Source organism: Microtus oregoni, unplaced genomic scaffold (genome assembly GCF_018167655.1).
Source record: "Microtus oregoni isolate MIOR12 unplaced genomic scaffold, Mior012 000000F_ref0000247, whole genome shotgun sequence".
Lineage (NCBI taxonomy): Eukaryota > Metazoa > Chordata > Mammalia > Rodentia > Cricetidae > Microtus > Microtus oregoni.
In genome coordinates this window covers 7046578-7062026 of record NW_024543059.1, presented here as the reverse complement: position 1 = coordinate 7062026, position 15449 = coordinate 7046578, and the positions used below count along the sequence as shown (strand labels likewise).

The 15449-nt window shown below is 37.9% G+C and overlaps 1 protein-coding gene across 6 annotated transcripts in view; it reads right to left on the bottom strand.

Annotated features, from left to right (window-relative positions):
• The window catches only part of Dlg2 (discs large MAGUK scaffold protein 2), a 1645338-nt gene that overhangs the window by 1460070 nt on the left and 169819 nt on the right, over positions 1-15449 (bottom strand). For all 6 annotated transcript variants that reach the window (XM_041643707.1, XM_041642302.1, XM_041642110.1 and 3 more), the window contains exon 3: positions 1220-1365. In XM_041643707.1, coding sequence (XP_041499641.1) covers positions 1220-1365 — 146 coding nt within the window. The remainder of the gene's footprint in view (positions 1-1219; positions 1366-15449) is intronic.

Below are 15449 nucleotides of genomic sequence, written 5' to 3'. Positions count from 1 at the left end.
CATTTCCAAATCAATTCTAAGTAATACAGAAAGTATACAAGAAACTTTAATTTAACAAATAAAAAGTTCAGTAACCAAGGTCCATGCCATTGATTGGCAACAGAATTCTTACAGCGTCCAAGATATGCTATAAGCTATAAAGCACCAGAGTTGAGAAATGGAGTGCGAGTTTTAATCCCTCATCCCTTCAAAACAGTGACTGTATGTGTGTGCATTGTGTTTACTTTTAAGAATTTCATCAACGTATGTGATGGATTTCGATTGTATGTACATCTTACTCTTCCGTCAAACACATTCTGGATCACAACCCACAACACATCATGTTTTCCTTTTTGTTTTGTTTAATAAACCACTGCCTCCGATGAGTGTGGAACCTATATGCATGTGTATGATGCTATCCAATGGAGCATGAGCAACATACCAGAAGCCACACCCCGGAAGAACAACTTTCCCCCTTACAATAGCCTTCAGATTCTACTAGCTCCTCAGATATATGAAAGCATCATTGCTCTCCTTGTGGCTCCATAGTTGTCTTCAGCTATAAACACAAAACACAACATTGATTTGTGTTTCCCTTTGGTAACTATAAACTCTATGGTCTCCAAACTGTTGTTCACTGAATCCTAACTTTTAACATTGTTTTGAGTGTGTGAATTATATTTTAAATGCATATGCATTGCCACTAATATATGTGTGCTAGACTTACCTACATAAAAAATAGTTATTAAAAACTTAATTTAAATAATTTAAAGACAGAAAGAAATAGAACTAGTACTTCTAGTATTTTGCTTCTACATGCTAAAGACTCATATCATCCATACTCTGGGATATGTTTCTCTGCTGTGAAAATCACAGACTTAGCACACCCTATTTTCCCATTAGTCAGCTCCAATTCCTACCACATCTTGAAACCAAGAGTGTCTCTGGAGGAGGATTATTTTCTTGGTTGGTCATGTGAATGTTCAAACCTGTGCCACTTCAAATTAAGCAAACAGTCCTAACAGATATGAAAAACCATATCTACAACTATGCCAGCCATGCCTTTCTCATAGTCTAAATTGTCTCTTAGAAAAATCCAGATCTCACTGGATTAAGACTGCAAGCATATTACCGCTGCCATTCGACAGGAACAATGACTGCACTCCTGTAATGACGGCCCTGAGCCTTTACAAACATGAGTCTCCATCTCTCCAGCCTCAGAGGGGTTTCCGCAGCATACCTCTGCAGATGTTTGCAGACCATCACGGCATGGATCATGAACGAGAGTCTTCTCCCATTTCTGTGCAACTTGGTTGGCTTCTTTTATCTTCTGTTCACAGCTTTTATGAGAATTTAATAATGTCACCTCATAAAATTCTTGAATATCTGTAAAGAAAATGTCAGGAAAGAATCAAAATGTCATATAGCACCTCATAAATAGCTTGCATGCGTATGTACGTGTAGCATACATATGAAAATGTAGATAGTTAAAATAAATGAATAATGGTATTCTAAACTAAAGCAATCAGAACAGAAAACCTGGGAACTGACTTTTTAACAGCATCAGAATAAGTACAGCAACTTCATATTTGTGGACACAGGAAGCAAACAAGATGTTCAATAGTTGAACAGCAAAAGAATAAGACACCCATAAATAAGGATATCATTGGAACATAGAGATAATGAGTTATGAAAACATGGATGAATTTCATACAAGCATATTGACAAGCGAAAGAATCTAGTATGAAAGGAAAACATACAATATTTTATGCATCTCACATCTGGGAGAAAAACAAAGCAAAATTGAGGAAATATAAAAAGGTGAACTTTGGGAAGGACAAACTAGGTAAACCAAAAGCAGCAGTATTTATTCTATTTGTAGTAATTGATAGTAGGGAAGATAAAACCTAAAGCATGAGTCAAAAGCTCAGAGAAACTGTCGTGGCCTAGAAGAGCATGAGGAGAGAGAGACGTGATGAAAACACGCAGCGTGCTATGCCCATTAAACTCCTGTAACACAGAGAGCCTGAGCTACAACCTGCAAAAATTTTAGAAAAATAAGACAACTAACTCATGACAACACTGTTGGAAGGTGTTGGCGATTGGGGAAACAGAAAGTGGATCTATGGTAAGTCTCTGGCCTGTCTTTGTAACTTTTTCTAAGTATAAAACTACTCCAAAGACAAACACATAGGCATCCTCAGGAATATTAACCTTCATCAGGCGATGAAAGGAGACAGAGACAGAGACCCACACGGGAGCACCGGACAGAAATCTCAAGGTCCAAATCAGGAACAGAAGGAGACGGAGCACGAGCAAGGAACTCAGGACCACGAGGGGTGCACCCACACACTAAGACAATGGGGATGTTCTATTGGGATCTCACCAAGGCCAGCTGGCCTAGGTCTGAAAAAGCATGGGATAAATCCGGACTAGCTGAACATAGCGGACAATGAGGAATACTGAGAATTCAAGAACAATTGCAGTGGGTTTTTGATCCTACTGCACGTACTGGCTTTGTGGGAGCCTAGGCAGTTTAGATGCTCACCTTAGGAGACCTGGATAGAGGTGGGCAGTCCTTGGGCTTCCCACAGGTCAGGGAACCCTGATTGCTCTTCGAGCAGATGAGGGAGGGGGACTTGATCGGGGGAGGGGGAGGGAAATGGGAAGCGGTTGTGGGGACGAGGCAGAAATCCTTAATAAATAAATAAATTTAAAAAAAAAAAAAAAAAAAACTACTCCAAAGTAGACTTGCTCCCAGCTTCTCTACGAGCATTGCACAACCACTGTCACACCTTGAAATGACCCCGAAATGTTTTTTATAAATTCATTGTCAGATTTAGGATGAATGGGAGTCGAATGAATATTCCATCAGGTTACATTTTCTAACGTTAAGGAAAGGGTGTTTTTGAGGACAACGTCTTTGACACTGAAGAAGACTGAATGACTTTGAATCAGCTATGCACTAACTAGAACACACACTTTAAAGTATTGCTAGTATCGAAGCATATAAGGGAGGTCTCAAAGCATCATCTTTTACACACACAAAAAAAACTGTGACAAAATGGGGGAGGGGGTAATATGAAAGAGACTCAGAGGAAAGAACAATAACTAGAAAAAATAGACTTAAGTGTCTGGTTGTTATGGTTGTTCCATCACTTATCTGACACAGAATATAGAAGATCTATATACAATGCTTTTAATTGTGTAATTGCTGAAGCAGAAAGATGAGAAAATAATAAGGGTCAGGCAGGATGGGGCAGAACCAAAGTAGCTCTCAAGAATTAAATATGTAATTACTTAAAGATGTACTGATAGATGACACCATGGGTGGACTGGCGTGGCATGCAACAAGGACAAAGGCATACTAACAATGAAATTGGTAAACAAAGCACACAGGTGCTCATTTTAATAGTCTTGTAACCTTGAGTTACTCCAATTTTTTAGTAAGAAAGTTGAGGAAAATGTTGTGGTTAGTAGGATGTATAATCAAAATAGAATTTCATAGTGCCAAAGACAGAGAAAAACTTAAAACAATTAAAGAAAGGTAAAATCAGAGTTTTCAAATAACACAATAGAGTAAAATGTTCAGATACTTGAGATAGACAAGCCATCATCATAGAATTGTTTTACTTTGTTTAAATAGTTGCACTAGAATATTAAAAAAAAGTCTCAAACTACAAAAAAAAATCCAATGGAAAACTTGGTGAAAATGAGAACATACACTTCACAAAAGAAAAGACTATTCAAAACCTTTGGAGGAACGAAAATCAAAATCACAATGAGATAATACCACATATTCAGTAGAATGGTGACAGTCAGGGCTGACTGTCCCACACACTGACAGGAAAGTTGGTCAGGGAGGGGGCAGGAACTGGAACTTCTATACATTAGCAGTAACAGTGGAAAAATTGTAAGACTCTGAAAAAGAGTCTGGAAGCTACAGAGCTACATATATGGTTACTGATCCATCTAGTCAATCATGTTTTGGGTGATTATCTAAAATAAAAGGAAATACATATCCATGTCAGTTTGAAATTGGTACATAGAAGTTAACTAAATGCTTATAAATAGATAATCAATAAACAAAGTATGGTCAACCACACACTAGAATATCACTCAGCAATAGAAAGGGAGGGGAACCCTTCAATCTGAGTGGATATTCTTTCTGTCTAGCTATGCTAGTAATGTATACAAATAGCCAGATATTAAATGATGCACCTCACACATACACAACTCATTACATTTTTAGGTACACCTCAAAAAAAAACAATATTACAAACTACAAACTGAGGTAACTTAAGTTTACAACATGGAGGCAGGTAAACAGTACCCAGGAAAGAGGTTCACAAATCAAAAAGAATGCACATGATAACCAAAGAAAAATAATAGCAAAATCTGAACAAGACTTTCATAATTAAAGAAATACATAGAACTGACAAGACTGGGAAATATCCCCAACGTGTAGTGTGGCAGATGCTAAAGAGCATCATGATCTAAGACCATTTACAATAAAATAATAAAGTCTGCCAGAGCAATGACAAGGATAAATGGCCAAATACCTGTAAGTACTCCAAACACAGTTCTGATTCCCAGAAAACTGGTCAACTGTTTCTGCTACAAGCAGCTCTTTCTGCGCTTCAGTACACCTTGTAGTTAAACCCTGCACTTCCTGAAACTCAACAATGCTCATAACCACATAAGCCAGCAATGCAACATGTTAGGAACAACCCAATGCTCATCATAAAGTAAATGATTGATTGAGTCATCTCCTCAAAGTAAAATTTATAAAGAAGTGGAAAAATTAGAATATGAAATCGCATGGATAAATCTTACAATATTGCGTGACAAAATTATCTCTCAAAATGAGTATTTTTTAAATTCAGAAATGTATAAAAGCAAACTATACATTTAGGCATCCATATACATATACACGGCAAAACAATTAGTCCGAAGAAAAGGAGCACATGAAAATGAGGCACCATTTCCCTGGACTTACGATGGTGTTATGTGCACAATATAAGCTGACATTGTGAGTCAGAATGTTGTACAATACACCTAATCCAGAAAGAAGCACAGTTTAGCAGCCCAGGACATTGAGTCTAACAGATGTTTACTCTGGAGACAGCTTGACTGACTCGGTTTGAGTTCAAAGCTGTGGCCCAGCATTGTAAACGGATTTTTCAAGTATCACTAAACTAGGAAAAATAAAAAGGTAAGGTATGGTTTTCACTAAATGTGTATCATCTTCACATTACTGTAAAGCCCAAAATCAGCAGCTGGGCCAGCATCACGGTGGGAGCTGCTTGTAGTTACTGAGTGGACAGGCTGGGCAGGATCTAGCTCTGGGTTTGAAGGTCAGTTTGCAATGTGCTTTTGTTTTCATGAAGCTTTGTATACATAACACGACTATATCCTTAGTATGTATCAAGTTTTCATTTTTCAATTAAAAATATGAAATGTTTCAAGACCATAAGAATTGCAGGCTGAGTATACTTTAATTCTCTGTATAACAAATTCCTAAGGTGGATGAACACAAGCTCAACTAAGCCAATATCAAATGCTAGGATAAAACTGTGGTGATGCAGGCTTTTAATACTACCACTTCAGAGGCAGAGGCAGGTGGATCTCTGTCAGTTAAGGAACAGCCTGGTTTACATAGTAGTAAATTCCTGACCACAAAGGGAAAAAAATCCGAAGTATAAAAATCTTTTAATTTTACATATGGCTACAACTTTATTCTGGCTCTCTTAATAAAGTATCTATGAAGTCAGCTTTGAAAATTTCTGAAAACAGAAGGGAAATCTTCAAAGATCAAAAACCTTGGAAAGTCTAACACTGCAAGAGTTTATATTATTATAAGCCTTTATAATATAATATACTATATTATTATATTATACACTATAGGCAATATAGGGTGTTGAGTTTGCAAAAGTCAAAGGGATAAGAATTAAAGAAAAAACATAAAGCAAGTTGTATTTTTAGCATCAATTAAAGAAGAGTTTCTGCAGAAATCTATAGTTACAGTCCCTTTAAAGGTTAATGAAGTACAAATAAAACAATTAATTTCTGATGGAGGAAGGTCATTGGCTAATAAAGGCACTGCCCTGGCCCATTTTATTGGTTAGAGGATAGGTGGGAGGAGTAAACAGAACAAAATGCTGGGAGGAAGAGGAAGTGAGCTCAGAGTCGCCACAGCTCTGCTCTCAGGAGCAGACGCCTGAGAGAGACGCCATGCCCCGCTCCCGGAATGAAGCTCCGACCCAGGATGGACATAGGCTAGAATCTCCCCGGTAAGCGCACCTTGGGGTGCTACATACAGATGATTAGAAATGGGCTAAATTAATATGTGAGAATTAGCCTAGAAGAGAATGGGCCAAGCAGTGTTTAAAAGAATACAGTGTCCGTGTAATTATTTCGGGGCATAAGCTAGCCGGGCAGGCGGCTGGGGTGTTGGGGACGCAGCCCCACCGCCGCCCTTATTACTTCAAATTTCTACAGATAAAATTGCCATTTTTTCCTCTACATCACTCTAAGGGTGCAAATGTGGTTTTACACAGCATTTGCAAAGCTCCACATCTTGAAATACTTGACATCCAGTGAAGGGACTGTAGTCCTTACCGTACGGATATAAGGACTCATGTTAACGAGCTTCCCTTTGACATAAAGTTAGGAGCACTGACATGGCCACAGAGGGATACCCATGGACAGCGCATTTCTATGGTGAATGTGCAACTTATTTCATTCGTATCCTCCAAAATGACAGAAAGTTCATAGTATACATCATTCCTTTGTCTGCTTACTAAAGTGCTAGGGAAGAGGGTGCAGGCTCAGTTAAGTCAGTGATTCCGTAAACTTGGGAGTTATTCAATTATCAAGGTCAGATTACACTTACAACTAGAAAGCATTACTTTTAATGCCAGCATAAGTCCATTTATTATTTTTTATGCCTTTCTCATCAGCACCCTTCCATATTACCACCCCTCCCTCTCGTCACCATAATTCCGACCACCCGAGCTCAGGCCCATCCCATGGTCTTCTCACACTCTTCCTCTAGACTCAATGTCCCTTTCCCCCACAAAGAAAGCCTCCTGCCCCTTCAGTTTCATCTGTGGAGACAAATATCTAAATATGAAATAGCATCAACATAGAAATCACCTTACCAAATCTCGGTTCAACGGAGGGGGAGGTAGCGATACCCAGGCAGTTATCGGGAAGAGAAAAATAATGGTGCCGAGAGAACAGACGAGGCAGGGAGCGAATCCAGCTACTTTGCTCTCCTTCTAACAGATTGCTTCAATATGCTTAATGCTTACAATTCTAGCATATATTAGAAGTAGTTTTTTATTCACCTTTCTGCATTTCAATTAAATACGCCATTTTCCAACGGTAAAGCCAACCCCCTCAGGAATGCAGACATTGTCCTATAGAGCCATTTAATCTTTGGTAGGAAACAGTGCCATGCTTGTAGTTGGCATGACAGAGTGTTTGCTGATCTTTGTTTGTTTGCATTTCCTCCCTAAGACTCAAACACAAGAAAAACTATTGAGCAAAGTCACATGCCCTCTCACTCAGGACTTCATGGAACCTGCACGGCATTCAGACGACATTTGAATGACCCCACCTATTGTATCTAGCTGCTCCAATATTTCACTATGCACATTCTTTTTCAGACAAATAAAAAGTGATTTACAATCTCTGAGAACATTTAAAATAAATTGCTCTAAGAATTTCAGACCTATCCTTTTTAAATTTACAACATGCTTTAAAGTCAATCTATAAATTATTGCCAAATTAATATATGAATCTTTTTCAGCCTAATATTCCACATGAGTCCCCTGGGCGTATTAGGGTCTGGATCAGCATTTCCCACAAGCCTGTGACAACGCCCACATCTCCTGATATAGTGGTAACACTACACCTAAGAAAGAACAGCCTGGGGTTAGAACCTAACGTCCCGTCCCGTGCTCTCCTTTCTCACAGCTGCCCTCACTTATTGCAGCCGCCTTCTGCGCAGAGAGAAAGGGAAATCAGTAGAAGTGGACGGGAGAAAAACCACCATAGGATGAAAAATAATAACCACAAACTATTTAGGGTGTATTGCTAACTAAATTGGTTTAGATTAAGTCAGGCTGTGAGATGAAAGGAACCACAATCATTTCTCTGCCGTGAGGTCACCGAAACACAAACTCTACTTACACTTGATATCTGAAACAGTCCCTTCCCAGACCAATTTCTTTTATGTTTTAACCCAAATCCTTTACAAATAAGATCTGGCCTTGACAGTGATGATTTTGAGACAGTTAGGTCTTCAATTGTCAAATGGCTTGTTCAAGGGAATCTGGAGAATTGGGACAATCTTTGTAAGGATGCTCTTAAACAACTAGTGGGCTAGAGCTATTTCATCTACTTTCAGATAGACACAGTGTGACATAACATTTCCTCAAACATGCCTCAGAGCTCCCGTTTGAGATCCTTTGAAACAGCTGATGAATTCTCAATATTCTCCAAAGGGACAATCTTTTACATGTACAATGAGATTTGATATTTTTCAATGACCAACGGCATCAGACAAATTGAATATATGTGGCTAAAATGGGAGGGGGGATTCGCCTGGCTTGAGTTAGTAAAAAACAAAAAAAAGACCCTTAAATTATGAGACTCTTCTATTATATGGCTCACTAACTATCCTGTGATTAACTATTTAAGCATAGTAGAACAAGAAAGTATCCAGAATGCAGAAAGCACAATGCATTTGTATACTTTTCCATCTGTTATCATAGACAGGAATAAAAATTATGCCAAAAGAAGTAATATTATAGGAATAATTATAGTTACTTCTCTTTACCACAAGAAACCTCTGTGGAGGTTGTTACCATTGGTTTATTTGGACAATATAATATTTAGCTATCATTCAGCAATGCTGTTCACTGCCAAAAATGCACTGAAGTCAGCTGAGAATTTTGTTACAACCTTGAGAACATAATCTTGGAAGATGTTCTTCCTTCGGAAACAAGTGCCTTATTCTTCAACATAGTGTGTTCTCTGTGGTGCTTTCAGTACCCCGCACCTGATTAATAATTAAGACAAACAATACAACACTGTTTTTACTGTATCTAATGATGTTACAATCTGCAAGCCTGAGCTTCCATTCCCCTTCCTGGAGCACTTGGTTCTGTCCGGAGAATCAGATAAATCCTCATCTTCAATTTTCTTATGCTACAAACCGATCTCATACTTTCTCTTCTAAAAAATAAAATGTCATCATTGCTTTGGTCCGTTTGAGTCGCAGACTGCCGTACACAGAGGCACTGAGTAGAGTACTCAATAAAAGCTTTGTCAGTATAGTCCGTGTCTATCTTACGCTTTGCAACCAGACAATTTTCTTAAAGGGAATTACCTGAGAGTAGAGGAATGGAGTTGAATATAAGATGTTCTAGCTCTCTTTCTGTTGCTGGAACAGATGCCTATGACCAAATAAACTTAGGGCAGGACAGGGTTTGGGTTACTGTTCTCGGTCGCAGTCCATCACTGAGGACTGTAAAGGCAGCTGCTCAAAGCAGAAACCATAATAATATAATGCTTGATAGCTTGTTCATTCACAGGTTCATGTTTAGTTAATATATAGCCCAGAACCACCTGCCCAGGGATGGTGCAACCCATCAAGAGCTGAGCCTTCTTTTATTGATTAAAAATTAAGACAAGTCCATCCAGGTATATCCACAACCCAACCCTACTTCGAAAATTTCTGAGTTGTGACTTTTCTCTCAGATGACAACAGTCTGTGTCAACTTGATAATTAAAGGCAAGAATATGAAGAATAAATATAAACTGAAGGTGAATGTACATGAAAAGACAACATAATTCAAATTTCACAGCCAAAAATAGAATGAGAAGAAGGTGACTGGTTGATAGAAACTGAGTATCCCAGAGACAAAGAAGCAAAGAGCAGATGAGTGCAAAGGACTTAGTCCAGATGTAACTCGGTAGATACTAAAGATGCAGGATCAGAGCAGGAGGAAATGTTTGTACTGCTCTAAAGGGGCCAGCACATTTCCAGTCTTCTGAAAGGCCCAGGTGTCCTCTGCTCCTTTTATTCCTTCCAAGAAGGAAGGAATAAAAGAAGCAGAAGGTAGGGACAATGAAGGGCAAGAAGAACGGAGTAAGAGAGTAGGGGAAGTAGGGGTGAAAAGAAAAGAGGGAGAAACAGGAAGAAACTGAGTGGAACTTCAGATGCAAAACACTTTCCTCGACTAATAAGAAAGAGGGCTTTTAAGGGAAGGCTTATTCAAGATTGATTACAGCATGGAAATTAATGAGTCTGGGGCAAGTTTTTTTGTATCAGAAAGTAACAAAAATCTTGTCAAAATGGTAGGAATTCCATGAAAGGAATATTTCTTTACTTTATGTCTAAAAGCCACTTATGAGTGAGTATATATGATATTTGTCTTTCTGGGTCTGGGTTACCTCACTCAATATGCTTTTTTCTAGATCCATCCATTTGCCTGCAAATTTCAAGATGTCGTTATTTTTTACCACTGAGAAGTACTCCATTGTGTAAATGTACCATATTTTCTTTATTCTTTGGTTGAGGGGCATCTAGGTTGTTTCCAGGTCCTGGCATTATGGATAATGCCACTATGAACATAATGGAGCACATATCCTTGGGGTATGATTGAGCATCCTTTGGGTATATACCCAAAAGTGGTATTGCTGGGTCTTGAGGTAGGTTGTTTCCTAATTTTCTAAGAAATTGCCATACTGATTTCCAAAGTAGCTGTACAAGTTTGCACTCCCACCAGCACTTACTTACTTACTCCCACTCCCCTTACTCCACATCCTCTACAGAAGATTGTGTACAGTTTTATAAGATTAGTATATGATCATCATGGGGGGAAGTAGACAGGCACAGTGTGTGAGAAGAAACTGAGAGGTTTACATTGATGTGCAGGCAGTAGGCAGAGAGAGAGAGGGCACCCTGGGCCTAGTGTGTGCTTTTGAAATCTCAAAATTCACTTCCAGTAATGCACCTCCTCCAACAAGGCCACACATTCTAATCCTTTACAAATAGTTCCACTGACTAGAAACAAAATATTCAATCATATGTATCAATGGTGCTATTTTTTCATTCAAACCATCACACCAAATAAAATATAAAATTTGAAACTGAGTTAATGAATATTCAGGAGTCTCTAGTGCTAGCTATAAATTTTCTATAGGATTTAAATTATATCAGAATACATAGTTTTTCTAAAAAGAAATACTGAAGCTAGGTGGAAAGAATAATTGGAGAATTTAGATCCCTCCAGGGACACATGAAGGAGACTCAAGAAGAAAAAAGTATGAAGAAAAGAATATAATTTTTAAAAACAAACCAAATCAGCATGATATAAATGAGGCAATATATATTGAGAATCCATTATTCAAAAAGCTTGGAAGCAGATGTGAAACAGTTTTTATGGATTTTTTTGATTTTTTTAAATATCTGCATATCTATAATGAGCTGTCCTGGGAATAAAACCTAAATCTGAATGCAAATTTGTTCAGGTTTGAAGTTAACATTATTCAGTTGCCTGCATGTTGGTATACCTGCATTTCCACTCTATCCTTAATATAGGGTAATTCGTAGAATTTACTGTGGATATCACATCAACAAACATTTTCAGGCTTCAGGTTTCTGAATTGGAGATACTCAAACTAAATAATAACCCAGAAGTTAAAACATGAGCTCTGATAGGTTCCAGCTCTGCTTCTTACTAAATATGTCACCTTTGGCTAAGTTATTTCATTTATCCATTCCTCTATTTCTTTGCTCATGAAATTTACATACATAAGAATCCCACAGAGCTCACTACCTAGAACATGCTCAATAAAAGTCAACTATTATTCCGTGGTCAACTTGGTAAGATATGCACAAGAGTTCTCATTAAATACTGAATACCTGGATACAGCATATGTTTGACCAGGAGTCATTTTTCCAGAAATAAGAAGAGTGGAGAAACTCAGAACAATAAAGCAAAATTAAATACTTGCAGAGGAAGAAAATTTATTTATAAAGTCTAAAAAGTTGGCTAATTGAAGTTGAAATGCTCAAAGAAATGCATTAAGATGTGCATTAAGCAACACATGGTATTTTTGTGCTTCAAATAATGACTTTAAAAATATAACATCTAAAATAGTTTTTAATTAAAACATCTTTAATTAATAAGGATGATACTTTGAGTTGCTCAAAAGCAGGCACTAAATAAATTCCAGAAATTATTGATGCAAATCAGTATCATTTATCAACACTTGTGTTCCCAAACAACCATCAGGTGTGGCTTATTCTAAACTTAAGAGATAATTTTCAATCTCACCTCAAGATATTAGAATGTTATGAATTCTTTGTATCCCGCAAAGATTTACTGTATTAACCCTACAAACCTTGGAAAGAATCTTGTATGGGACTAGCTTTCAGTTCCAATTTTCTTCATGTTCCCCACCCCTAAAAACTAAATCCCAAATGTCATCCAGCCAGTGATTGGATAGTGGTATCAATCACTGAAAGAGAGAGAAGCAATCAGTTAGCATTATGAGTACTATGCAGTGTGATCACTAATGTAGGCTGTCAACTTGACTCGGGTAGGGGGATCAGCAAAGCATCTCCTAGAGTATCTGTGAAGGCATTTCTAGAGAGGATTCATGAGGAGGGGGCACCTGCTCTTATTGAGAACAGCAACATCCAATATGTTTGGGAACTGGATGGAAAAAAAGGAAGAAAAAGCTGGCTAGCATGGTGCGCTATCCCTTTCCTTTGAGGTACTGTGAAGTGGGCAGTCGTCTTGTCCACACACTATCATGAGTGGAAACACCATTGCAATGCCCTGCCTTGCTTTGAGCCCAAGGTAATCGAGCTGGTCTGAAGCCATGATACCAAAATAAATTTTCCTCTCTGAGGTTTGTATGACACGTACTTTATAACAGCGTCAAAGTGTCTGCCTAACAAACCTGCCATGTATTGGGCAGTCAGAGTATGGGATAATTCTCTGCAGTTGATCTTTTCAGGTTGTTGCAATTATAAACAGAGAAACTGAAATGTTCACCAGGCTCTGTGGTGTCTATATCATTGTGCAATCTGCACTTGATAGTAAATTCATTACAGCCTGCTCTAGTCAAGCACAGAACAGAAAACTCAGGGTGTATTGGATGCAATCAAATGCTAAAAAGTTAAAAAAAAATGAAATTAAAAAAAGAAATACTACTACAATGTCAAAATCCTCTGGGCCAGGTGAATTATCACACACCTTAATCCCAACACTTGGGAAGCAAAGGCAAGGACAGGAGTTCAAGGTCATCTTAAGTGGCATAGCAAGTCCAACACTAGTCTTAGCTACATAAGCCTCTGTCCCAAACAATCAAACAAATATAGCATAATGAAAAAAAAATAAATTCTCCAGACCACCAGGTGGAAGAAAAATCAACCTAGGGAGCTCGTTCTACAGCTTTCCAATGCCTGCTACCCAGAGTATTTTAACTAATCTCAGCTGCACGGTGTGAGCTACAACTATCTCGTTTTTCTCCATCAGCAAAATCTCCAGCAGAATGAGGGCTTAGGCTCCAGGGACCGTATCTTCCGAGCAGATGACTGTCAGAAGGAGGCAGAAAGGTGGCTGCAAACTGCCAGTAGAGTTAAAAAACTTGGAGACAACTAAATATTAAAAAAAAGACGTTTTACATTATCGGTTATTCAGAATTTCTTTAAAGTCCACAAAGAAACTAACCAATACATATTGCCATATGCTTACTGTACAATAGTGTAGAATAATTTTCTAAGGAATCATAGCTAATTTTACAATGAAGTAAGCCGCAAAAGATAGCAGTATAGTTAAGAAATCAAAGCCAGACTTCGGGAAAAAATTTACCATGAGGCACTTGAACTATAAATTTACTTTATATTCTGCTTAGTAATCATTAGGTCATCCACACCTTTCGCCCAGTGAGATGAGACCGATGCTACTAGTGCACACAGAGATGTTATCTCTAGAGACATGTGCTTTATAGAAAAAAAAAACAATCCATTTTTGCTTGCAAAAGTACATTTCCAACTCAATTCTTCAAATCTAATATTCAGGGACTCAGGATAACTTTCCAAAAGAAGACTATTGCTTTGGTTTCTACTCTGTTTCACTTTGCTCCTATTTTAAATTTATTAGTAACAAAAAAGTTATAATCACAAGACTGGATTGACCTCTGCAAGTCCCAGAAGGTTAGTTCTGTACCATGTATTGAAGAGTGTGTCTTTGACAGATTAAAACACCTAATGTCAACCACTACTTGAGAAAATTATCACATCCAAATGGATGGATTCAAATAGCAGTCTGTAATCATTTCATTTGAAATAACAGGACAGCTGATGGCTAATCCCAAAAATATTGCTTATAAACATGAGCATTCAAATTATCTGAAAAGTCAATTTCAGACTCCAGCAATGATTTAAAATATGCTCCAATAAAGTGTGATATAATTCTATTATAATTATGATGTAAATCACATTACATATAACTACATTATTGTACAATAATTTCATAACATGTGGCATTTAGTACACTGCATAGTAATTATATAATGTATAGTAATTTTATAATGTATGGTAATTATATAATGTACAATTATAAAAGTCATAATCATGCCTACTATATTATAGAACAGTTACAATTATACCTATTATAATAAACTTATTTCTACTATGCTAAATAATCTAATTAAAGTGTATTGCTTAAATGTAATTGTAGAAAAATAAAATCTAGAGCCACTAAATTTAACACTTCTTTCCCCACTCCGTAACCTCCTCAAATATCTGAAGACTATAAAAGAAAATGTTATGCCTAAATATAAAGTGTAATCTATCATTAGCTTACTTTTATATAGGCTACAATACACTGCCTTTGGCTCCAAAGTGAGTAGAAAGCCAACATGTGAGTGTAGACCTGCAGGATACCTAAACAGCCTCATCCACGGAAGCCCTCAAATATCTCAGGGAAATGCTATTCTCCTTTAGACCAACTGACCTCATCAATCCTGATACAGCGGGCAAGCTACACCACCACATTAGATCCTGCAGTCAAACCAAATTCTATCAGTTCCCAGAAAAGAGGGTGTGTGTGTCTGTGTGTGTGAGACTCTGTGTGTGTGTGTGTGTGTGTGTGTGTGAGAGAGAGAGAGAGAGAGAGAGAGAGAGACTCTGTGTGTGTATGTGTATGTATATATAGTTTGACCAATAATTTTTACAAAACAAGTCTTGCTCTCACTTTACCACAGACAACGCTTGTAAGGGGGCTCGGGAGTTAAAGAGCATTCGCTGCTCCTCCAGAGGACAGGAGTTTAGATCTCAACACCAATGTCGGGTGGCTCACAACCACCTCTCACTCTGGCTCCAGCAGATTCATTGTTCTCTTCTGGCTTTTCTCAGGTGCCAATCGGCATGAGCCAAG